This window comes from Plutella xylostella, chromosome 10 (genome assembly GCF_932276165.1).
Source record: "Plutella xylostella chromosome 10, ilPluXylo3.1, whole genome shotgun sequence".
Taxonomy (NCBI): domain Eukaryota; kingdom Metazoa; phylum Arthropoda; class Insecta; order Lepidoptera; family Plutellidae; genus Plutella; species Plutella xylostella.
Genome location: NC_063990.1, coordinates 6,400,805 through 6,427,787, shown reverse-complemented (window position 1 = coordinate 6,427,787; position 26,983 = coordinate 6,400,805). Strand labels below are relative to the sequence as shown.

Sequence of the window (26,983 nt, the reverse complement as noted above, 5' to 3'; positions counted from 1 at the left end):
TAAGTTTAGTTTCCCAAAGTAAATAAATAATACCAAGTGATAAAGTAAGCCCGGTAATGTGATTGAGAGGGTACTTAACTTGTAATAAGTAAAATGGTTATAGATGATGGATTTCGATTTTTTTAACCTAACATTATTTTCAAATATTGTTTTCTAATAAGTACTGATATTCGCAAAACATTCGCACAAAATTTTGCGAATGCGAATGCGAATGCGAATATCCAAAAACATGCGAATATTCGCGAATGCGAATGCGAATGCGAATATTCGTTACATCACTAATAGGTACCTATATTTAAGTCCACGGTCTTGTAACACATACATAATAGTCAAGAAAACAGAAATGGGTCCTAACTAATTATTTAAGTGTTTAGTTGATTTTAGACATTTAAGCACTATTGTAGAAACAGCGAGTCATTTAAGCTCATAGAACCTATATTTTGAGGGTCTTAAGTATATTACATACTTAGGTAAACATAGATGGTTATGATTTTGTGCTTTATTTTCCAATACTTTATTGTATTTATTGAACAGAACAATGTAGGCTTATACAGACAGGAACAATGTAGGCTTCGTTTCATTTCCTATATGCCCGATTCCTATACGAAGCCTCATTTTTTCTGGTTTTAGTTAGTTTTTCCTAGTACAAACTCGTGGTAATTTGAATACTTACCTAATTGCAATACCTGATTGTAATTTGTATGATGTGTTAGTTTCGTATTTTGAGGCTGATGATGAGTGAGACGAGGAGGTGTCGGCGGCGAGGTCCGCGCGGGGAGGGCCGCGGCCGGCTCGCGCCCGCAGGCTCGGCCGCCGCCCTCACACCGCCGCCGGCCGCCGCGCGCCATGCTGCCCTCCGACCGCCCGACCCTCACCGCCGCCGCCCTCATCAAGCGCATCTCCATGCGCACTTACAGCACCTTCTCGCTAGTACGTATCACGTGCGAGTGGGTTCATTCATCGCCGCCCGTCCTCCGCCACGCCGCGCCGCAAATAGCGGCACTCGGCCCGCGGCTGCCCGCGCGCCATGTCGCGCCCGCCGCGCCTGCCCGCCAGCGGGGACGAGGAGTTCGTGCACATCCGCAGCCTCATCGCCAACATCCACCGGCCGCGCAACGTGAGCCGGCCGCCGCTGGGCGACGCGCTCAGCGTGGTGCGCGAGTCGCCCACGTCGTCCGACTCGGAGCGCAGCGCGTCGCTGACGCCCAGCGAGCCCTCGGAGTCCGCGGCGGAGCTGGAGCCGGCGCCCATGCGCGCCAAGAGCAACAGCATCGCGGGCTCGACGCTGGCGCCGCCGGGCCCGCAGCGCCGCCGCCGCCGCTCCTTCCTGCAGCTGGCGCTGGGCGAGCCCTGCGCGGCCGGCCCGCTGTCCGCCGGCCCCACGCTCAGCGTGCCGCGGCTCTCCGTCACGGCGCCGCCGGGGGAGCCGCGCCGACACAGCCACCACTTCACCGGTTTCCATGGTTTCGCTCTCCGTCGACACTCTAACACGGTCTGCGCTCCAGTGGATGCATCTCACACCGCAGTGCAGTGTTGTAATCATTAACAGAGTTTCTTAACTAATTTTACTAAGCACCTACAGTAACAGTATCTGTGAGGTTTAAATGCATGAAGAAAATTCATTCATCAGCTATAGTATACGTAACTTTTTCCTAAAACTTAGTCTTGCATGTGGTTTATTAAAATTATGGTGATAACCCATAGCCTTTTAAATTGACTGGAAATAATTTCTGTCGCTCTAGTTAACAATCAGCTTATACGTGCCATGATAATTCAATTAACTACACCGATACCTACCTAAAACTTGCCAACAAGTTAAATCCACACCTCTACCTACAACATCTAAAGCTATTCCATATTCTCGCGTGCATTTATTTCTACAAATCAGAAGTTAAATAGACGTGACTCGTTCTATTTAACTTTGTTTATCTATGGATTTACACCACACATGTAAATTTTCAAGTTTCAGTTATCATAGCAATGAATGAATACATTTATGTCCCATACAGTCGCAAGATAGCAGTCGAATTAGATAGCTTTGTGATACGCTATCAGAGCTACCGTAGCAAACATTACATTTCAGGAAAAAACTGTGTGTGATTGTTTTTATATCGGTGTAAAAAGTGCAAATATAAAAGTGCTCCGTGTGTGAATGATGTTGCGGCGCAAGAGCAAGACTGCTAATTTGAATGAGGTATTCGCATAAAGTAGGCTCATTCGTTTGAAACTGTCATGTGTATTGCCCTAATGAGGGAAGAGGGATATAAATGATGAATTTGTGGCATAATTTACGTTTATGAAGTGCGGCATAATTAGTTTTCAACGGAATGATGCCAAGATGTGTTTTGTTACGTCTATATTGTGTGAAATGTGTATTAATATGCGACCTTCTAAATATAACCTGCATCTTCTAAATCTTATTTTCGTTGTAAAAATAACAAGCAGTATAGTGGCCCGTTGTAAATAAATATATTGTATGTGTCCAGATGTATGTCGTTAGGTTTAATGTTTATCCATATGAACGTCCAGATCGAAACCTATTTATTTACAATAAGTCTATTTCTTGGTGGCATGTTTACATTTCGCATCAAAGATAGCTTTTTATTCTGAATCCGAACCTAACCAATATCAGCAAAGTTAATATTTTTAATTTCTTGGTGTTTTAAATTTATACCGTTTCACATTACACACCGTTTCCATCACATGGTTTGTCACCGTGGTGAACGGATTTGCCACATCACAAGTGCAACCCATAAAGTACCTCCTCATACTTTCATTTACCTCATATTTTTTTTAAATTCCAATTTCAATTTTAAATCTTATGTATAGGCTGCCAGCGAATCCTTTCTTCTCTAGATTTCTTTCCAGCCAGCTCATTTGTCTATGGTTAGACTCCTAGACTGACCATGCGTTATGTTTACAGAGCCTGCACCGCAGCGAGTCGATGCTGTCGCTCGCGTGCTTCAAGACTCTGACGCAGCTGGTCGGCAATGAAGTCACCACCGAGCTGCAGCAGTACCTCACCAACAACAAGAACATCAATGTCGACGATAAGGACGAGGTGAGTCACGTTTATCTGTCTATGTCGTGTAGGTTGTAGGGTGACAATTATTTATTTATTTATTTATTTGACTCTTTATTGTACAAATATTACAAATAAAAATACAAAGGGTGGACTTAATGCTAAAAGCATTTTCTGCCAGTCAACCCGCAGGAGGTACAGGAAAAATAGGCAATAAGGTTTCAGATATGGAAGGATATAATTAGGCTCTTGTAAGTAAATGCTAAATCATGACATGAACAGAATAAATAACCGGATAAACCCTGTTTGAATTCAATAATTGCTTTCATATTTCCTTGTTTGTGGTCTGAAAGCAATTTAACAGTTTGATACGGTGGTGTCAATTAGGTACGCAGGATATGTAAAATTACACTGAACAATATTGCCTTCTCAGAAGTTATAATCACGAACTAAAATGCGATGCACGTGTCACATGATAATTAACAGTTTTTTTTGTGGTAATCTCTGTCAATCTCCAGAAGATCTTGTAAGTAGGTTCTTAGCTAAAATGAAAAATTCTAATTGTCACCTATTGTTGATGTTCCTATTTTATATTAAGTATTTATATGTTATTGTTCAGAATGGCACAACGGCACTCATGTGTGCGTGCGAGGCCGGCAAGGCGGCGGCGGCGCGGCTGCTATTGGCCGCCGGCGCCGACGCGTGCGCAGCGGACGACGACGGGTGGACGCCATTGGCGTTCGCGGCGCGCGGCGGCTTCCTGCCAATCGTGAAGGAGCTGCTCGATGCCGGCGTGCCTGTTGATCCTAGGGATTGTGTAAGTTTTTTTATTATTCCTTTACTTTAGTGTAACCCTCATAAGCAACATCCGAGTGGGTGTCATAGACTGTGTGGCTCTGGGCAGTTTGTATAATCGCTGCCATCGCTCTACTAAGATAGGCATCTAGGTTTGCGACGGAACATCAGTCGTCAAACTTACTACAAGCGGCCTAAATTTACTTTTTCTTCGAGCGAGCTAGCTCAAGACGAAGGAATAACTGTGCCAAATATGAGCGCACAGTTAAATTGCAAACGATACTACATGTCCATCTAAGATATGTCAACCATCATTCAGTAGATGTGTCTACTGTCATCATCATCACTCAGATAGCTTCTGGCAGCATCCCGATGCCAAAACCCTAACCCACAGACAGCTGAACTAATAAACAAAATAACTTCCAGTCTTACTGAGTCGGGAAAACTAAATTTTCATCTTTAATTTTAACCATCTAAGATGAATAATGAGATGGATGATGATTGCTTCCATTCGGTGCTGTAAGATAAACAGAGACAGATGATGAAAGTTTGTTATGACTACAAAACAACGTGGACACAACCAGAGCCGTTGCAGCTGTCTACACACGTTTTCAAATCTTCGTATTTTTGGCAAATATTAAGGATGTTATTTACAAACGAGAGTATAATGTAGTGGGGCATTGTCTTTCATCTTAATAATAGAAGTGTATTTATAATTTAATAATTTTATACTTGTACCGTTGTCGTACGTACGAATGAACTCTTCAGCGGTTATTACTCTGGCTAACGTCGTTAGAGTTCTATTCCCGACAGGGGCTGAATATCAAATAAATAACTACACATACATAAAATAATATGTTATCCTGGGCGTACCCAAAAAAAAAACTCGCCCCTATTAAATTAGGACTAACTTCCAAAAAAGGTTAAGTACAGCAATGCACATGCCCGAAGAGAGTACATGAGGCAAAGAGTACGAATTTATGTTATGTAAATAATATTTATGCAGCGTAAGATACCGTTAGTACGTGACCCATATAACAGTACTAGAGCAATGACCAAAACGCTTATTCTCGCCTGTGCAGCGACCAAAATTGTTATATTTATAACAACATGGAGGCTTGCCAAGATGTAAGATGTCACTGACATCCGCCACATTCCCAAATCCAGCCCACTTCTTTATTCAACAATGCAGAATAGTTGCACAACATAATATACAGTCGTAGTACTAGAATTCATTGAAGCAGCATCTTTATACGAATAGGATGCCAAGCCAGTTGGTTAAAGCAGGGCAAATAGGTAATTAAATGATGTAAACATAACCAGATTGTAATGGTAATGTGTGCAGTAAAATGTGCATTAAAAGATAACGAGGACGATGTGGGTATTTGGAGGATAAATTGTAGTTTTTGCATGATTGTGATAGTGCAGAGGAAAAATTACAAACTTAGGCTTGTAGAAAGTCTAAAGTCTTATGCTTAGCAACTGGATCACGATACAGTCAGCTCCATATAGGTAATAGCGATGAAAGCAGCAAGAAAATATTTTTAGTGGAATTATACTATTATGAACATTTACTGTAAGTTTTGAATGAAAAACGCAAAACATGTAAACAATTTTTATGTCCTGTCGACACCAGCAACTAATAAATCGATTTACACATCCGATTCACATATTCATGTAACTTTATGTCGCATGTTGATTAGACAAATCGCATTTTGCAAGAAATAACCTCGAGATAATGCGTGAATACGGATTTTTAGATACATTATTATGTTTTAGGGCCGATTTTTCAATAGCCAGATAAAAGTTTTCAGGAATAATTTTGATGCTGCGTGTCTGAATGTTTGTAGTGACAGTAAATTGTATTCGCCAGATAACATTTATCTGACTATCGAAAAATCAGCGCTTAGGGTTTTTATTATTGACATTTTAAATATCTTTTTTTCAAGGGAGGCTGGACGCCTCTGATGTGGGCGTCGTACAAGGGCCACGAGGACATCGTGGGGACGCTCCTGGACAAGGGCGCCGATGTGCACGCGCATGGGAACTATAATATCAAGTAAGTCATTTAGTGTTGAATGACTTACAAGTTACTTACTTAGTTAAAAGTTTCAGTAGTGATGTGAGGATTCTAAGGCCGTTTCACCGAGAAATATGCACAGAATAGGTTGCATAGTGTTGGGTTGTTTGGGAGGTAATTTCATCTATAGTATTCTATCCATGTTCTATCTCTCAATCGATCAAAATGTAACCTGCTAAATCTAGCTTGCTAGGCTAGGCCAACTTGAGGAACGCCGATAAGAGACTGAGTAGACAGACACATTAGTTACTAAAAATCCTTCAGTAGTGTCGCTCGTATAACATCTATCAGATCCATGCAATATTATGACAGGCGAGCGACGCTGTTTATGGATTGTTATTTGCTTATGTTCGGTATAGGTACCAGAGAACCATGATGAAATGCTTTTGCATTACACTAGTAACCTTTATTTCCCTTCGCAGCTCGCTAGTCTGGGCAGCAGGCCGCGGCCACAGCGGCGTCGTCATCCGCTTACTAGCCGGCGGCGCGCGCGCATCCTCCTGCGACAAGTACGCGACGTCGGCGCTGACGTGGGCGGCGCGCGGCGGCGACGCGGCGTCGTGCGGCGCGCTGCTCCGCGCCGGCGCCGACGTCAACATCGCCGGCATGTACTGCTGGACGCCGCTGCTGCAGGCCGCCAGAGGTAACCTTATATGAAGCTTGAACACAGAGCGTCACCCTCCCACTTCCAGATGTATAATAGGAAAGAGCGTGACGACGCGCGCGTTCTTACTCCACCAGTTCTAATACAAATAATGCTGTTGGCTGTTTAGGGTTTTGGTTCAAATGCAAATGTAAAAAAATAGTGAGGTAACTTATAGGAAACTTGGGTACAAGACTCCAAATTCTAGATCGCACAACTTTCGAGGCTGGTACACATAATAATAACTAGTAGGTAACTATAATCGGTACAAAAATTATTGAAAAATTTACACTATTACTATAAATTGGCTTGGTTGACAATTCGCTAACAGATCTAAAATCGATAAGTGTTAAGGTTTACATTCAAATGCCTGCTTGTTCGACTACGGGGCTGCTTCTAGGATATACCTAAAAGGTTAAAAACGGTGGTTAGGGCATTCCAACTTCACAATTCAAAGGCGCAGATGGAAACCTTCCACCATTGACATTACCATTGATTAGTCCGAATAACATATGACACTAACATATTCATTTTCCTTTCCAGGCAACCATTTTGAAATAGTGCAGATGCTTCTGGAACACAAGCCCAATGTGAACGCGTTAGACAAGGACGGGTATACGGCGCTCGCCATCGCCTGCAAAGAGGGCTTTTACGACATCGCCGCGGTGCTAATCAACTCTGGTGCTTACATTAATATACAGGTTAGTTCTGTTTATTTGGTGTACTTAGAATGGACAGCCAATGATGAACAAGTTATCAGTGGGTGTTGTGTAAACTGCTGGTGTTCCATGTTTGATAAATAAATAAATACTGGGTGGAATTTTATAAATTGATGCTCCCATTGGTAGGAGGTCGTATCAGTCGTAATGAGGAGCTTTTACCATGGGACCAACATTGAAGTCACGATAAAAGCAGCTGTTTGATGTATACAGGGTGTTGCAAAATTGGTATACTAAGCCGAAACCTACATGTGCAGCATGGTATATCTAAGCCCGAAACTGAAATCATAATTTGGAAATTCGCGAAAAAAAAAAAACATTTTCCATAGTAAAAAGTCACGTGACCAACAAAGTTTCTATGGAAAATGATTTTTTTTTCGCGAATTTTTAAATTCTGATTTCAGTTTTGGGATTAGATATAACATGCTGTACATGTAGATTTCGGCTTAGTACACCCTTTTTGCAACACCCTGTAGTGTATGATACAGCTTAGTGTATAACACAGCTGGGGTTTTTTTTACGTAGCATCTGGAAAACTACGCTAACTCGACTGTAACAACCCACTTTTAGCACTCGTATCCCAAAAAACTTTCATATTGGTATCTGTAAATCTAAATTGACTTCTCTCCCCACAGGATCATTCCAAAGACACGCCGTTCATCCACGCTGTGAAAGGCGGCCACAAGAACATCGTGGAGGCGCTGCTGAAGAAACACGTGGATGTCGACCTGCAGGTATGAGTGTGCAGTTGGTGTGTGCATGGTTTATTTAGGGCGATTTCGATGGTTAGATGAAAGTTATGCTGTCGTGTCAGAATGATTGTATAAGCCGGTGACAGCAATAATTTTATTCCTGAGATAACATTTATCTGACTATTGAAAAATCAGCCCTTAGTTATGTTATAAGTACATAGGTAGTAGCATAGAATAACAAATACGTAGTAGGTACACCGCCCTCTAATTTATTTCTTTATTTTTAATGAATGTTGCCTGTAAGAGATCGCTCTTAGCGGTACGGCTGCTTATTGTTCATTGTTCCTAGTTTATAAGTACTTGTGTATGTTTTGTGTATATGTATTTGGTGTCTATTTGTGGTAGCCAATAATTTATTGCCTTTTTTGCCACCTGTCGAAAATCTGTGAATAGACAGTGATCTATCTACCGTCCCCCACGATACGGGTTATACAACTTATACATAGTGTAGGGGACACCGATAATAATTATTGACTTGTAAATTCTCCACAAAATAATACATCACTATCATTTAATTTTAATGGTTTTATCTAGTGTTAATAAATGCTTTTTCAGTAATGTTGTATTGTATTGCAGGGCAAGGAGAAGAAGACGCCGGTGTACACGGCGGTGGAGAAGGGGCACATGTCCATCCTGCGGCTGCTGCTGGCTTCGAATCCCGACCTGGACCTCACTACGACGGTGGGTTTACTGCAATGATGCTCCAAAACAGATAAAGCAATAAGAACTCACTACGTGTAAAAGGGGTGGAAAGGATGTTATGCTATTTTGATGACCAATAAAGTAACTACTTTTTACTATTCTGAACTGAAAACAAAGGGACAAATAATGTTCCACTCGAGAGAGTACAGACAGAGTACAGATATTATACTCATTCCCACACTAGAATAGCATAGCATAGTTCAGAAATTGAGAGCATAGTTAATAAAATATTTCCCTTATTTCCAGACTGGCGACACACCCCTACTTCGCGCGGTGCGATCCAGGAATGCAGAAATGGTGCAACTGCTTCTAGAGAAGAAGGCGCGAGTCACCGCGGCGGACAAGCGAGGGGACACCGTGCTGCACATCGCCATCAGAGCTAGGTCTAAGGTATGCTAGGCTAGGTCTATAGGGTGTAAAACTAATATCATCCAAACAACCAATTTGTTAGCAGATAATTCCCCTACGTATTTAATTCAACCATATTTGTAGAAGATATTTCCACCTCCGTATTATTATTTTTTCGTCGACAATCATAATAATTATAATATAACGTAAACATATTTTCTTTCACAGCAAATAGTAGAAATCCTGCTACGCAACCCGAAAAACAGCCATCTACTCTACAAGCCGAACAAGCTCAACGAAACCCCATACAACATAGACATGAGCTACAACAAGTCCATACTGGGGCAGATATTCGGCGCTCACAAGTTGAACACTAATGAAGATAATGAGAATATGTTGGGCTATGAGCTGTACAGTGCGGCGTTGGCCGATATGCTGTCTGAACCGAGCTTGTCAGTCCCGATTACTGTGGGGCTGTATGCTAGATGGGGGTCTGGGAAGTCGTTTTTGCTCAATAAGTTAAAAGGTATGTTTTGTGTTATGCAGTGAGTAATTTTTCCTTATTATTTGCAAATAATATAATAATGATAGCCAATGCACTCTGTAAAATTCGATCCTCATTATCATAGCACTGTACAGTAGCCTTATCTAAAATCCACTAATGAATATAGATTTCTCACAAGGATCATAATACCCTTTCTTATTTAGTCTATGAATGAAAAGGTGATAAAACACATTTAATCATAAAAATCTTTATGAATTACTGAAAACATATCAAGCTCCCTTTCAAAAGCCCACGTTATCGTCAATCGTCAACCTATCTAAAAGCCACTATGTATCCGCAGAGGAGATGAAGAACTTCGCCCGCCAGTGGTCCGAGACCGGCTGGGCGTGGTCGTGGGCGGTGTGGTGGGCGGCGTGGCACGGCGCCCTCGCGCTGGGCGCCGCCGCCGCCGCCGCCGGGGCGCCGCCCACCGCGGCCGTCATAGCCACGGTGGCGCTGTTCGTGTCTATTTACTTGGCGTTATACGTGCTGTGCTATTTGGGGAACAGGTTAGTGAAATTACGACCATAGTTTTGCCCAGGTGTGGCCTATAGGATCCCAGTGTACTATAGTTTTGCGTCGCGGACTTTAAGATCCAGTTTAAATCTACAAAGAAACCTGAACAGCGCGATTCTTCGTTGTCGTTGCAATAATGTGAATCACCTCAGACTAATCTATCTATGTTACCCGGGATCAAATTTGAAAGCATTCTCCATATTAGATACTTGAGAAATTTACTTTTATACTCTGTGGGCTATATCCATCCATTCTCTTATATTCTGTGGTCTAGTTCCAATTTTTTACTACAAATCGTGTTACATTCCGCAGATACGAGACGTGGTGGGCGGGCGGCGTGCTGTCGGCGCTGGGTCGCCGGTTCAGTTCCCTGCTTCTGGTGCTACAGGTCGTGTTCTGTCACCCGCCCGGGCCTAATGACCCGAGGGCGCTGCCGTCTACGCCTATTCGGTGAGTACCCGCTTCTAAACTATTACATATTTGTGGTGAATCATGGTCGTCATTATCACCCAGTAAAGACCACCAGACAGAGTGGTTTCCATAGAACAGTCGCAACACTGGCTACAAATACTTCATCCAACCACAACCTGTGCTAAGATCCTAGGTGCAATTGGCTAGAACGCATCCCACACTGTTTTCGCCTGTTCGGGTACTCCTCTTGATAACTGGTCTACTCTAATGGCCATCGGTTGGGCAGATATGACTGTCACTACTACTACAGTGTAGATTTTCAGAAAAATTATATTACAGTGTAATAAAAAACTTATATTCCTTTTCCCAGATTCCACTTCACAGAAGGCATGAAGACACACGTGGGTCAAGAAGGCGAGGCGATGGTGGTGCAGATGATGGCGAGCCTGGCCGAGGCTCTGGAGAGCCAGTACGGGCGAGTGTGCACGCGGCTAGCAAGAGCCTTTAGACCCAAGCCCGTCGCGCCCACTGCGGGGTGGAGGTAGGTGTTGGGACATTTATGTTTACAGATAGCGCACTTACACGTAACCCGTTTTCTAAACTACTTGATATAATTATAGTGACCTGTAGCACGCGACAACTCGGTCATAAACTACAGGCACTATACTTTTAGTCAGACAACATCAAGGATCTAGCCGCTGCAGCGTAAAAGCGCACTTACAGTAACGGCGATCTAAAGTATGCTATGTTGAGAAGAAAGAGGGCTATAGGCCGAGCTCCATGCTCCAGCGTTTAGACCCAAGCCCGTCGCGCCCACTGCTGGCTGGAGGTAGGTGGCGGGGATTTAGGATTACAGATAGCGCACTTACATGTAACCCGTTTTCTAAACTACTTGATATAGTTATAGTGTAGTGACCAGTAGCTCTCGACAACTTGGTCATAAACTACAGGCACTATAATTTTAGTCAGACAACAGTCTGACATCAGGGATCCATGGAGCAGTGGATCTAGCCGCTGTAGCGTATATAGCGCACTTACAGTAACGGGGATCGAAAAGTATACTATGTTGAGAACAAAGAGGGCTATAGGCCTTGCTCCATGGTGGTGCAGATGATGGCGAGCCTGGCCGAGGCTCTGGAGAGCCAGTACGGGCGAGTGTGCACGCGCCTTGCGAGAGCCTTTAGACCCAAGCCCGTCGCGCCCACTGCTGGGTGGAGGTAGGTGTTGGGAATTCATGTTTACAGTTAGCGCACTTATACTAATGGGGATCGGAAAGTATATATATTTAGGAGGAGAGGGAAATAGGACATGGTGGTTCTGATATAGGTGTGGGGACATTTATGATTACAGATAGCGCACACGTGTACATTATGCAAAGCCTTCAGTGTCAATGAATGACAGATTGGCTCATACAAATGTAAACTAATGGGGATCAGAAAGTATACTGAGATGAAGTGACGAAAAATGAGCAGGAGTCCTTACTCCTAAGGACCATAAAATCAGTTGATTTATCCATCGCCTCCAAATATTGAGAAAAACGATAATTAATATCAAAATTGTAATTGAAGGTGATAAACTTAACTTTATAGTTCTTCCTATGAAAAAGAATCCCTTTCAAACTAATGTTCCCGCCCTGTAAAACATGCCTGTAACTTATAATAAAATTATTATTAATATGTGTGTTTGTTTCCAGATGGCGTCGCGTGTGCTGCGTCCCGCACATCGTGACGTTCGAGGTGGTGTTCACGTGCGTGCTGGTCGGCCTCTGCGTGCTCATACTGTACCTCACTGAGACTGATGCTGATGAGAAGTTAGTTTGTATTACTTTTCGTTCTAGCTAGATAAACGGTCCATCAGCAGTCGTTGATTGGGACAAAGTACACATAATTTTGTGGGCTAGACTGAAGAAAAAACGTTTCAGGATTTTTAATTTCTTTGTCATCTGAAATCTCTTGAAAATTACAGTCAGATTGAAATTCTTTTTTGGTTTTGAGAGATAACTTGGTCATGTTGTATATTATTTGTGTTCACTTATCGCTCTAGGTAGATCAAAACGGGAGTGTAGCGTTTCATCAACATTTCGGTTACCCTGTGAGCCCACAGAATGCATCATCCAACGGATCTTAAGCCCATAAACTACACTCAATTCTGTGAACGAAACTGTAAAAGAATCATTTCAAACTCCGTCATTTGTTTGTCGTGTTGAATCTGCTAATCCTAGGAGTTCTCGAAAAGCACATTACTATTCAAATGCGTTTTTTTTTGAGATTACTTTACTATGTTCACGTTCTACTTTTAACACCTGTGACATTTCCCCAGCCGGCGCGCGATCCAGCAAGGCATCATGATCTTCACGTGCGCGCTCAGCGGGGTCATCATCATCGCGAACCTATACACGTGGGGCGTGGTGCTAGGGGCGCTGCTGTTAGGCCCGCGTGCGAGATTGAACGCCGCCGCGCGCCGCGGGGCGCCCGCGCTGGCGCTGCGGCCTGAAGTGCATGCTACTACCAGTGTGGTGAGTCACTCAATCATGCGTTATGTTTTGTTACAATGTTTTATGGACGTGGTCTGTAATAAAATATTATTATAGATAGATAGAATATTCTTTATTTGTACACACACATAACTAAAATACTAACACATAACTATAATAACTATAATAGCCTTACTTATTTTTCCCACTGCTGGGCAAAGGCCTCCCCTTTCATCTTCCACACCTTTCGATCCTGTGCACCCTCAGCCCAGTTGTTATCGAATTTGTCCAGGTCGTCCCGCCATCTCCGTCTCGGCCTGCCTCTCCGCCGGCGCCCGTCGCCCGGCACCCACTCGGTCGCTATCTTGGCCCACCGGTCCGGGTGCATGCGGCAGACGTGGCCGGCCCAGTTCCACTTGAGCTTTGCGGTCTCGACACCAACATCGATTATGCGAGTTTGGGAGCGTAGTATGGTGTTCCTGACACGGTCCGTCAATTTTACACCGAGAAGACTACGCTCCATCGCTCTTTGGCAAACCTTCAGTCTGGTCTTTTGATGTTCGGTCAGTGACCATGTCTGTGCGCCGTAGGTTAGGACGGGCAAGATACACATGTCAACGAGTTTGCGCTTGAGTGACAGTGGAAGGTTGCCCTTCATCAGCTGCTTCATAGACCAGTAGCTCTTCCAGGCGTTTTCGATACGTCTATCGATTTCTTTATCTTGCCTGTTTTCGAATGAGACTAGCTGGCCTAAGTAAATGTACTCGTTGACATATTGTATATCCTGACCGTCAACCGTGACCCTGCGTTTCGCACTATTGGACATGATCTTGGTTTTGGACCGGTTCATCGACAATCCGACTTGAAGGCTTGCCGTGCTGAGATCTTGCAGCATGTGTTCGAGTGTTGATGCCGACGGGGCAAAGAGTACAATGTCGTCGGCGAAGCGAAGGTTGGTTAATCTTCTGCCGCCGACGTCAATACCTTTGTCTTCCCATGGGACCGCAAGCTTTCTGAAAACTTCTTCGAGAGTGCAAGTAAATAGTTTTGGAGATAGCGGGTCGCCCTGTTTTACGCCTTTCTCTATATTGAACAAGGGTCCTGCTGATTGCAATTTAATATTGGCTGTACTGTTTTCGTAGATTATTTTTATTAGGTCTATGTATGTTTCCGGGACATTTTGGTCTATGAGGGCTTGAAATATTGCGGGATGTGAAAGACTGTCAAATGCCTTGGCATGGTCTACAAAAGCCAAGTAGAGTGGCTTATTATATTCGGTAGACTTTTCGATGATCTGGTTGAGGGTGTGGAGGTGATCTGAGGTGGAGAAACCTGGGCGGAATCCTGCTTGTTCGGGCGGTTGGTTGGAATCAAGAATGCCAGCAATCCGGTTCTCTATAACTTTAATGAAAATTTTGTACACATGAGAAATTAAGCTAATAGGTCTGTAATTGCCTATATCGGATTTATCGCCTTTTTTATGGAGTAAAACAATATTAGAATGACATAGTTTGCTAGGTATTTTTCCTGAAATGAGAATGGTGTTGCAAAGATTTGTTATGTGAGGGACGAGAACGGATTTTCCTATTTTTAATATATCTGAGGTGATGCCGTCATCGCCTGGACTTTTATCACTTTTTAAACTCGAGATGGCGCGGTGGACCTCAAGACCTGTGATTAGTGGTATGGAGTCTGGGCGGCAATATGTATCATGATTATTATTACTAGTTTTTTTTGAATCGGTATATAATTTCTTATAAAATTTGGTGCAAATTTCCATAATTTTATCTCTCCCTGCTTGTTGATTGCCGTTCTCGTCTGTTAGCTTTGTAATCCAAGTTTTTCCTTTACTTATACCTTTTTTGGCTGTTCTTAAGGACTTGTTATTTTCTAATGCCACTTTTATTATTTCGGTGTTAAAAGCTCTTATGTCTCTCCGTATGCTACGTTTAACTTGTCTATCTATGACGTTGTACTCTTTAGTGCATTTGGGGTGTGTTTCTCTCTCTTTTATTAATAATAATGTGGCTGGTGTTAATTTGTTTATATTTTTTTTTTACGGCTTGAGTTTTGCTTGACCTTTTTCTTAGCGGTATGTATGGCTTTTTGAATGTTAACATATTCTTGCTCTGCATCAACTGTGTCGGATTTTAATCCATTAAAACTGTTACTCAATTCCAACTTAAAAAAAAAACTAACACATATGTACAAAAATGGCGGTTAAGCGATTTTTTTCAAGACAACCTTAGGGTGGAAGGATATTTTGATCAAAGAGGGGCCAAGTGTACAAAAGAATTCTAAAGGAATTATATTCTATTCTATTCATAAAAAAAACATAGTAAACGCAACTATACTCTGTCCATCATATTATTGGTTTTTGACGTTCGCTTATGTCTGGTAAGCAAAGTTGGTTTTCGTTTGCTGTCATCAAACATGTATGGGATTTCGAATGTCAAAAAACCATTAATAAGATAGACAGAGTATAACTACTGTCTATGTCCTATTACCGGACACATTATTCTTAGGTGATTACTCGAGCGATTGTATTTCTTTCTATACCATTTTCCAGAACCAATGATATGGGTGACACTTTAAAATTTTCCATTTAACGCATGAATACTATTGCGAAATCTGACATTTTATTGACAACGACCACAGATAATATATATTTCTTGAGTACACACTTTGGTAAAATGGAACGTACTAGAGACGGGACACATCAAAGTCGACGTTCTGAAATCGATAAAATATTAGATTTTTTTAAATTGTATTATAGTAAGTAGGTATATAGTATTTCTTACTTACTTTCTCATCAACAGCTTTAAAACAAACTATGATGTTTTTAATCAGAGTGCATATCTCTCTCATGCTGCCTCTTAGAATAATAACAATTTTAATATATTTTATTAATAATCTACCTTCATGTAGTTCATCGATATCTTTCGTATAATTTGAGTAAAGTTTAATTTATGGTTTTATTATCCTATTGTTGTTGGAAAATTTCGGTCTGTTTTTTGTCATTTTGTTTGTTATTTTTGTCAAAGTGCCGAAAAAGGCTGTTTTAAACTCGGAATGTCGTGAGTTTGTAATTCATTTGAGTTTGGTTGATAGATCAAAAAGAATTATATTACAGGACAGGCAAGATGAACTGATCATCAATGTCGGTGTTTAATCTGACACATACAAATTGACCCGTACAAATATCGATAGGTACAAGTCGATAGAATTTTACTCTCGGACATCTCTAAAACTGCCAAACTCAAAACGTCATGAAAACGTCCCCCATATCATTGGTTCTGGAAAATGGTTATAGATCAACTAAACTATATTTTATTGCAACGTGGGTTTTCAAGCTATCAAAATCAAACGTCATTTTATCTCCGTAACTGTTTGTTTTTCTAAAGATGTGTTGATCGCTGGTGCCCTCGCCTTTCATCAAAACCGTCATTGAACCTTATGCACATTGATCCTTGCGCACTTATCCCATTCCTCACTATAACCTTTCAACCCCCAGGTGTCCTGCCTAGACGCGTTTACCGGGCAACAGACCCGCCTCGTAGTCGTGGTGGACGCACTAGACTCGTGCGAACACGCTCCAGTGCTATAATTCCTCATTATAACCTCTCAACTGTCCCCAGGTATCCTGCCTAGACGCGTTCACGGGCCAACAGACCCGCCTGGTCGTCGTGGTGGACGCACTAGACTCGTGTGAACAGGAGAAGGTGCTCGCGCTACTCAACTCGGTCCACGCGCTGTGTTCCGACCCCGGCAGCCCGTTTATACTGTTACTGGCCATCGACCCGCATATTATTAGCAAGGTGAGATAGTTATTGTTTTTTTGGTAATAAAAAATTGGTTGGCGATGAGTGTTTAGTATAGGCTGGATGCAAATATTTTTTTTCTGAGAGAATACACCATCGGAATGTTAAGGTAACGGCACATATGAGCGTAATGTAACGGAATGCCTTTCTTTTCTTCTTTCATCTAGGCGTTCACGTTCGCGACAGAAGAAAAGAAAGGCGATCTGTATACGTTATAATATGTGCAGTGACCATTAGTTGTACCCTTAAATATTTAATTATAAACTATGAAAATTCGTTTAACTTCAATTTACTATTTTATAGGTGAATCAAAATAATAAGCTTACTAGTTTTATTTTTGGTAATACTTAGCTCTAGATTTCAGAAACATTTCACTTTTACTTATTATTTTGTACAGGGAATCGCAAAAATAATATTCCACTAATTTCCGGAACTGTTTAAGTTCACAAATACAAGTTTCGACTCATCAAATATTTTTGCAACACCCTGAATATTACTGAAAAATAATAACATATATCAAAATATATGCGCAGGTTGCTTGGATGGAGGTCAGTTAAATACAGGAATAAGTTGGATGGTGTTTACCCGTTAGATGTATCTAATTGATGTTGTTTGGACGTTGTATAAATAAGTTTATTGCATGAACCATATTATAAATATCAGTGTAGCAATGGTGATTTTCCGTTTAGAAATCTTTGCTTTAGGTGGTTTTTATTTTTGATGATCTGTTTTTTTATTATTTTTAAGTGTATTCATTCAATCATTATATCAATAGTTGTCTATAATGTTGTACATTATCTAATATCCTTGCATGGCACTACTTTTGTGGTCTATTTGATGTAAAAAATATAACTAGGTAATTCCCAATACATTAGTTCCCTTCATTATAATAACATAATCAAAGGTCTCAATAAGCTCAAGAGGTCCGAATGGTCGCCAATCAGTATAATTATCTCTTCACAAAATAAAATTATTTAATAACCAGATTACTTAAGTATGAAACACACAACATACGCGTACTTAGAATACACAAAAAAATGCTATTCAATGATGTTTCTCTAAAACCATGCAACTTTCCACACATTTCCCAAATTCACACCGTCACATATTACACCCCAATTTCCCACCCACCCAGGCGGTAGAAGTGAACAGTCGACGAGCATTCTCCGAGAGCAACATCGGCGGCTGGGACTACCTGCGCAACATGGTGCAGCTGCCGTTCTACCTGCAGAACTCCGCTCTACGGCGGGTGAAGGTGGCCCAGCAGACCGCGACGAGACGGATGCAGGTGTTGGCTAATAATGATGACTTGTCGGCGTCGCTTCAGCGATCGGTGAGTGAGGGGTTTCTGGTAAATTTATAGTTGCGCGTTTTACACTAGTACTGCAGAAGCTGGGATCATGAGCAAATACAAGTGACCCCGGCGATTTTGTGTTGACACGTCTGCATCGTTATAGCCTTATACCCAAGTTAGATACGCTTCTCCTAAAAAGACATTCAGTGGGGAGTCCAGGATAAACCAGAGCCTAGCAGCTATGTCCAAAGACCGCAATGCCTATTATCTCCATGATACCAGAAGGGCTAGCAAGGAGCGCAATTAATCGCGCTCATTCACATGGCGTAGCCTCAAGAGCGAGCGCGACGAAGAACTTTTATCACGTCTGAAATGCGCCCCGTGCTAGCCCTACTGCTATCTTTATGCCAAAATTGGCCCTATGTAAATAGTGTAAGCATTAAAACACAATCTTACCCCCTCCAAACCCGCAGGTATCAGCCCGCCGCCTCTCCTCAACCTCCGAGCTCATGTCTAGCCAGGAGCGCATCAAACCCACCAAAGAAACCACGCAATCCGCGCGCACCCGGCGCCTCCGCCCGTGCGAGTCGGCGGCGTCGTCAGTCGCGTCGGGCCTGCACCGCGTCGGCACGGACCCGCCCCGGATCCTGCTGCAGGATGACTACTTCAGTGATGTGAACCCGCGCAGCATGAGACGGCTTATGAACGTGCTGTATGTTACTGGTTAGTGAGCGTCATAACCAAACTGCTGGTTTTTCCACTTTAGCTAGAGGAAAACGAGGATGAAAGCGAAAGATGGCGCCGGATAAGGCCCGCAACTGAAAGTTTATGATATTCTACTGAATACCATTACATTTTAGTTGCGGGTAAAGTGAGTAACTTTATTGTCTGTTGTAACGTTAGTGTTGCAAAAAATCGTTCGCTTTTGATTTCGTCTAGGGCGGAAGATATAGTTACTTACTAAATCACCCTACTGTTCAAAAGCCTCTCACAACTAATTACTACATACATGCTACCTCTCCAACCTCGATAGTCCTACAAATTTGCTCGTTTTAAAGCTTCTACTACCTTATTGTAGTTTACTCCCAATAATTACCTACTCTTTCACCACAGGTCGTCTAATGAAGGCGTTCCAGATCGACTTCAACTGGTACCAGCTGGCGTCGTGGGTGAACCTCACGGAGCAGTGGCCCTTCCGCACCTCGTGGATCCTGCACCACCACGACGCGGCTGAAGACCATATCGATGATAATACTAGCCTCAAACATATTTATGACAAGTAAGAAAGTATTGTTTTACTTTGGTGACCCGGACAGGATCGGCAATCGGTAATACACTTCATGAATGAGATATAGCGGCACTGTGACAACAGTTGCAACGGTGTTATGAATTCATAGTGTGTATGTGACTACAGATGAACTCGCCTTTCAAATTAGAGGTTGTTGCCGACTGCACAGGATGCGCCGGACTTATACAGTTTACTCTGAAGTTCACTGAAGAAACCGCCTTTGACATAAAGCTTATTTCACATAAGAAATCTCCTACTGTTCCGCGTTTAAAATCCACAATCGCTTATCATACGTTGTTCGTATCGAACAAGTTATAAATTAACACACTGCACAGGACAGAATTTTCACTAACCTCACACCCTTCCGTCCACAGAGTGAAGCCGCTAATGAACGGCCTCCGCGAAGCCGGCACTCTCATGGAACTGGATCGAGATGAGCGCAAGCTGGAGGTGTTCCTGAGCCTGCACCGCGCCACGCTCACCGCCGCCGACCTCAAGATCTTCCTGCCCTTCACCATCAACCTCGACCCATACATCCGGAAGCTCATTAAAGGTAGGCGGTTTGTTGTTGAGCCGCAGCGCAATATTCGCCATATGTATTTTATATGAAATATAGCGCACGCTATGCTAGGACACAGTGGGTCCTATATGAAATAATAATATGACTGTATCTTGACCTACTTTTGTGTAAATGCCGTGTCATGAGATAATGTGCCCAACTCAATTATTAGGTGTTCAGTAGGGTATGTAAATTTGTCTCCATACATCACTACATACACATCTAAAAAGATGGCAATCCAAAATCCTGTGCAAAACTGGAAACTTTCAATGTCAACTTCTTCCGGCTTAAATCACCCTTTTCCTAACACCCTGTACACATTACCCTCAGAAGAACAACAGCAGTCGGGCGCGGAGGAAGACCTGGGCGGCGGCGGCGCGGCCGGGCTGCTGCCGTGGGGCACGCCGCCGCACCAGCGGCAGACACATTCCAAGCTGCTGCATAGGAAACAGGTAACTATTACAATACAGTACAACACTTTATTTGCACCAAAAACAAAAATTACAAAAACAAGAACTTAAAAATTTAACAGTACAAAGAGGCGGCGGTACCTATATTACCGGTAACCGATGCAACGAATAGTTTTTTTTTATTTTTTGGCAACCGCAAGTCTTTTTAAGCTCATCCAGTTTAATAGTAAAGTTAGAAGCAATAAAATAAAATTGATAGTATCGCTAATAACCAATCGTTTAGGCTTCTTAAATCTAACTGCGGCTGCGCCACAAATCCGCAGTTCCCATTAGTTTTAATGACACTTCAAAATACGAAGACATGAATTCGTGTTTCAAAGATAATTTATGAGGACAAATAAATTAGACGAGACTGTATCTACAATTCCATGCTATAAGTAGGTACCAACCTAATATGTATAACATATCATTCACAAGTGTACACAACTCAAATCTTTCTACCTCCTCCACAGCGCCACCCGCCCACTACCCCCGGGGCCCTACCCCCGATGCCAGCACCGGGGGTGCCCCCCATCTGGGTGGGGTGGACCAGCACGCCACAGGGCTACGTCCCACAGACCGCGCCCCCGCAGTACCCGCCCCCGCCCCCCGCGCACCCGAATAGGAACCCGTATTTGACGCTGAAAGCTGCGTTTCCTAATTTGGTGAGTTGTGTAGTATAAGGCTGTGTCCATGACTTCAGCGGATGAAGCGGCGGCACGCACTAGTATTATTTACTCTATGACGCACGTACGTATACGTACAAATCTCCGCATCCTGGGATAGGTTTCGGTGGAGTAGGAGTAGGCGGATAGTCTGTGGCCGCCGCTTCACCCGCTGGCATCGTGGACGCGTCCTGTTTGTTGTAAATAACTTGATGGATACGTAAGTTTCCTATCTCGTGTGTGCATCTGGGTGGGGTGGACCAGCACGGCGCAGGGCTAGGTGCCGCAGACCGCGCCCCCGCAGTACCCGCCGCCCCCTAGCGCACACCCGAGTAGGAACCCGTATTTGACGCTGAAAGCTGCGTTTCCTAATTTGGTGAGTTTATTAGTAGCGTTCTTATAGTGTAGCCATTAGTGTTGTGCACTCCCTGACAGAGACGTGACAGAGCGCAGCAGTCGATTCACCCGTTATAGCGCGCGCATACCTAAATAGTGCATAGCAGTTTTGGCCACACTATTACTACTTCATTGGTAAGAATACTATAGTGTATGTGTGTGTGTGTATCTGGGTGGGGTGGACCAGCACGGGGCGGGGCTACGTGCCGCAGGGCGCGCCCCCGCAGTACCCGCCGCCCCCTAGCACGCATCCGAGTAGGAACCCGTATTTGACGCTGAAAGCTGCGTTTCCTAATTTGGTGAGTCGTGTCGTGTGGTATAAGCGTTGTTTTTATATTGATTCGTTTTTTCAACACACGTAATGGATGTGTTTTTTTTCCGTGTGTGATGAAATTGGAAATTCTGTAAATTCTGAATTTATCGCTTATTACTAAGGGACAAATTAGCATTCTATTAAGATTATATGATCCCAACAAATTACCGTTATTCAGAAATAGTGAAACAGTGAGCCAGATAGAGAAAACCTATCAAATATGTCCCTTATTTTCTTTTCTGTTTTAACTTTTAAACTTACATTCACGACTCTATACTTACCATCTCATTTCCCCTTCCAGTCAGACATCTCCAACATCCGTCTCTCCACTCTCTCCGTGGAGAGAGTCTGCTCTTTAGTGAGCTTGGCTCTCGGACCGAGCTCAGCGCGGGCTAGTGAGGCCCTGCAGGCGCAGCGCGTGTGCGGGATGGTGCTCGCCAACTGCCAGCTGAGTGACCTGAAGCCGGTGAGCACATAGATAATGAAGACAAGGTTAGAGGTCAATGAACGAAAATGTACTGACCAATAGGCCACAGGCATTGTTATGTGGTCAAAACCGAGCGATGCTCTTGGTGCTACCTATGCCGCTAAATCGCGCTTTTATTATACGTTCCTGAATGCCACATGCGCTGTCTTGTTACGGTACGGGCGCAGGAAGAGTACGTCAAAACCGATCGTCGCCATTTTTGTTGCTATAGGTATGTAGTGTGTAAAAAAACAACAGCCCAGTGTATCCGTCAGTGAACCCTGTCGTTATAGAAAGAAAGTATGCTCTCTAGTGAGTGTGGCTCTCGGTCCGGGCGCGGCGCGGGCTAGTGAGGCCCTGCAGGCGCAGCGCGTGTGCGGGATGGTGCTCGCCAACTGCCAGCTGGCAGACCTGAAGCCGGTGAGTACATAGATTATGAAGACAAGGTTAGAGGTTAATGAACGAAATTGTACTGACCAACGGGCCACAGGCATTGTTATGGTGGTCAAAACCGAGCGATGCTCTTGGTGCAACCAATGCCGCTAAATCGCTATTGTTCGATTACGCTTTTATTATACGTTCCTGAGTGCAACACGCACGGCTTTGTTATGGTGTGAAGCGTGTTTATGCGCAAGAAGTATACGTCAAAACCGAGCGTCGCCATTTTTGTTGCTATAGGTATGTAGTTTGCAACAAAAGCCCAGTCTATCCGTCAGTGAACCCTGTCGGTAGTGAAAGTATGCTCGTTAGTGAGCTTGGCTCTCGGACCGAGCGCGGCGCGGGCGGGCGAGGCCCTGCAGGCGCAGCGCGTGTGCGGGATGGTGCTCGCCAACTGCCAGCTGAGTGATCTGAAGCCTGTGAGTACATAGATATGAATTATACACTTACAGCAGTTTATTCTAACGTGTAGGGAACAAGGTAGCGCAGATAAGCGATGTTGCATTTAGGAACAAACGAAAATGGACGTTGACAGACTCCAGTAAGGCCTTTGCATACCCAGTGAGCTTACGCTGCTTTAGTCCATTATCTGCCCCAGCACATTATTCAAGTGTACTTCTTTGTTTACGGCTGATTAAATAATTAGGTACTATCATCAGCCAATAATTATCATCTGCTGGCCAGATAAATATTCACAGCTATAAAACCAGCTTCTCATATACCAATGTTTCTCTTGTACCAGCTGCTGGACCTGCCGTTCGGCGACTGGGAGCTGTTCAAGATGCTGGTCACCAACCTCAAGGAGCTGGAGGCCAACGTGCCCTTCGCCGCGCCCACCGTCGCAGGTACGTACCTAGATTACTACATTATGAGCTTGCAATGGTCCACTGCTGGTCATAAACCTTTCCTAAGGAGCACCACAAGACTTGGTTGTCTTAATTTAGCAACTACAGGCTACCTATTTATGCTGGTTGTAGATCCAGCAGGATGGAGGACGTCCCACCATTTATTATAGCGACACACGCTCCTTGGGAGAGCGACCAATTCATTTTACGCGATCAATATAATATGTATTTCTCACCATAATTTATATGCGCAATGGAACTATCAAAACATAATTAAAATTAAGACTAATGTTCTTCCTCAGTGATCCCTGACAAACCTTCAGAATCGGAACCAGACACCGTCAAAAGACCTTCCATGGATCACCAACGAAGCAGGCCGTGCAACGTTGAAAAACAGGTACGCATAGTTACATTTTTATAACATGTAATTGTAATTTTAGACACATGAGATAGTTTTCAATTTAAATCTGCTGCAAGAAATGAATTTTATTAAAAATATTTTTATTATTACTTTATGCAGCCATTCGCAGAGTACCAGGTGAATAGTAGTTTCTTAGAGTATAGTTTTAGTTGTTTATTTGATTGAAGCAGTGATTGGTGGCCTACTATCATTATTTTAAAAAAACTACTTATTTTAAGGTATTTTTCTAGTCACTCCATCTTTCTTCTTAGTTGCATTTATTTAAGTTCACTTTTGTGTTTACAATATTCATTAGGGATGTTACGGCATTTATTAGCACTGGTTTTTACAGGCATTCATATAATTATTTAAACTTATTAGACAGTTTGTGCCTCTGTCGATTATTAAAGAAAACACTTTGAACGTGTTATTTAACTTATGAATGTTTCATTATCAAGCCTATTGTGCATTCACTAGGTATAGATAAAATGCCAAACATACAAAAGATTATTCTTGTAAAATACTCGTATAGCCCTAAATACATAAAAAAGCTAACAGACAACCCACAATCACCACGAAAACTCACACTAAACCCCCTCCAGGTGACACTGGAAGAGCAAATGATCTGCGGCGCGCTACAAACCCTCAACGAAGAAGCCATGGAGGACGTCCTACAGTCTGAGCCCGACGAGCAAGCAGGTGAGAGTCTAGACACGATCCGAGAGCACCCCCCTGCCCCCGCCCCCGGCCCCGGGGGTGAATCCTCGGATGAGGACGCCCCCCGACACCATATTGTCAACTTTAATGAAGACGTGTTTCTGTAGGCGCCATCTAGTGGGCTATACAGGTAGAGTAGGGAAAAGATGGCCATTTAAAATGATAGATTTCAAGTGTTTGCAAATTAAGCGTTATAATATAATAAATAAATATGTGGGGACATCTCACACACGGCCATCCGACCCCAAGCTAGGCAGAACCTGTGTTATGGGTGTCGGACAGCTGATATATCTACACAAATACATAGATAGATAGATACTAAATATAAATATCAACACCCAAGACCCGAGTACAAATATCTGTCTTTAAACAAATATCTGCCCCAGCCGGGAATCGAACCCGGGACCATCGGCTCAGTAGTCAGGTCACTAACCACTACGCCATTCGGTCGTCAATATTAATTTAATATGAGGATAGTTTCGATATAATACTATGCAGTTTATCTGAATAAGAGCACACTGGTGCGTTTGGTTGGTATTCAAAATACTAATGCCCTCTAGTGGCTGGTAGCAAGAACTATGCAGTAATCAGTAGCTACGCTAGGTGAAGCTATTGAGATTTTATGAAACTATTTCATATTGCGCTGTTGTAGATTACAAAGGTTCATCATTGTGTAGTGTAGTTATTTATTATATTTATTGAGTTTCCAAAGGAAGTACTTACTAACAGTTTTCCTGTAAGCCATATTTGTTTTATATCTATTAGTGTTACTTGAAAACACATTTAGGTACTTTAATATCATGTTCCTGATAAAACATGGGTACTTTTTATTAGATACAAATTAGGTGTTTTTCGAATTATACGTGCTGTGGACCTTACACCAAAATGGTAAAGTCAATTTCAAAGTAATGTTAATTTCAAGTAACTTATTAAGTACTTACATAAAAATTCATAGCTAGATCATAAATAATATAGTGCCTACCTTAGTAAGTTCAATTTCTAGGGTTTCAAATACCTAGTAGTATGTTTGTGATATTGCATTTTATTCTACATAATAAATCTTTGTCTATTCAATGTTTTTAGCTTACACGTTATTAAATAACGTTCATTATATTAGTAGTACATAATAAATTATAATAAGTTTGTCCCCTACAAATCGTAGATTTTGTTATTCGAATTGATGTTTAAACTACAATTTTGATGTGTAGTGAATAATTTGAAATGTATTTATGATTCCCTTCTCGTATTCCTTTGTCCCAGTATTCCTAAGTAAAGTATTATCTATATTTAGTAGATATCTTGCCAAATGTGATAGAAAGTTACTACTGCCATTCCAAATTAATCATGTAGAAATATTTGTATCTAACCTATTTTAGTTCAATAACGTACTAAACTTGAAATGTCATATCATTCCTAAAGTTGTGAATTTACAATAATAATTTTATTGAGAATAAATCTACGTTACATTGTTACGTGCAGTCGTTTAATTTACGCCTCTCCACCTCTAACAAGATTCACAATTTGAGGGCTTACTCTTAATTTACAAATGAAATGTTTCCATTTATCAAACGTTTTCTAGCATCAACAGTTTTTATCCATGAAAGCAGTAGGCCCCTAGCTTGTACAGTAGTCGCAGGGCGGGGCGGGGCGGGGCGAGTGGCACTAGTTACCATTACCTAGTCGGGGCCGTGCGGCGCTCACCGTGTGTTCTCTGTCGCAGACGAGGGCGCGACGCTGGCGGTGCCGGGGCGTCGGGCGCCCGCGGTCACCTTCAGCGTGGAGCAGGAAGACGGGGACGGGCACATCACGTTCACGTGCGGCGGGCGGCAGCTGGCCAGCCCCGCGAGTGACGACGAGGCCGCGCCGCTGGTCAGCGAGGCGTCTGACCCGGGCTCCCCGCGCGCTGACCTCGACCTGCTGCCGGCCGGCTGGGGCCCGCGCGGTACGGACCAGCCGCTGCGCCATCTCGCCCCGCCTTCAGACGGAAGACTCTGGCGACAGGACGCTCTGGACGCGCCGCCCTGGCCCTGGGACGAGCCCGACTCCGCTGTCTGAGCGATGAGTGAGACATCAGGGTTCATTCTCGAAGCTCCGAAGCGCAGGCCTCAAGGCCGGGATAACTATAATCATGTCGTACGCTCGGTGACGTAGGTTGTAAGAGAACGGTGCAAGTTATTGACTGTACTTACCTAGTTGATAGTTTAGTGTTTAGCGTCACAAATGAAGACAAAAACATTGCATTTATGTGAATGTAATGTGTGCCCAGGATTGTGATATTATTCTATGCTCTTGACAGAAAGGATATGAATAAATTAAGTTTAGACTAT

The 26,983-nt window shown here is 43.0% G+C and overlaps 1 protein-coding gene across 1 annotated transcript; it reads left to right on the top strand.

Annotated features, from left to right (window-relative positions):
• Positions 1 to 1,012: 1,012 nt before the first annotated feature.
• Positions 1,013 to 26,979, top strand: LOC105380481 (kinase D-interacting substrate of 220 kDa B). Its single transcript, XM_048623772.1, has 27 exons — positions 1,013 to 1,492; positions 2,924 to 3,061; positions 3,642 to 3,839; positions 5,767 to 5,876; positions 6,320 to 6,540; positions 7,084 to 7,241; positions 7,895 to 7,993; positions 8,588 to 8,692; positions 8,960 to 9,103; positions 9,290 to 9,587; positions 9,907 to 10,114; positions 10,434 to 10,571; positions 10,903 to 11,073; positions 12,226 to 12,342; positions 12,852 to 13,047; positions 16,644 to 16,823; positions 17,962 to 18,159; positions 18,594 to 18,843; positions 19,234 to 19,399; positions 19,783 to 19,961; positions 20,298 to 20,419; positions 20,890 to 21,081; positions 22,092 to 22,256; positions 23,437 to 23,539; positions 23,842 to 23,936; positions 24,542 to 24,638; positions 26,377 to 26,979. The coding sequence occupies exons 1-27, from the start codon at positions 1,028 to 1,030 to the stop codon at positions 26,709 to 26,711; spliced, it is 4,848 nt and encodes a 1,615-aa protein (XP_048479729.1). The 5' UTR covers positions 1,013 to 1,027; the 3' UTR covers positions 26,712 to 26,979.
• The last annotated feature ends 4 nt before the right edge of the window (positions 26,980 to 26,983 follow it).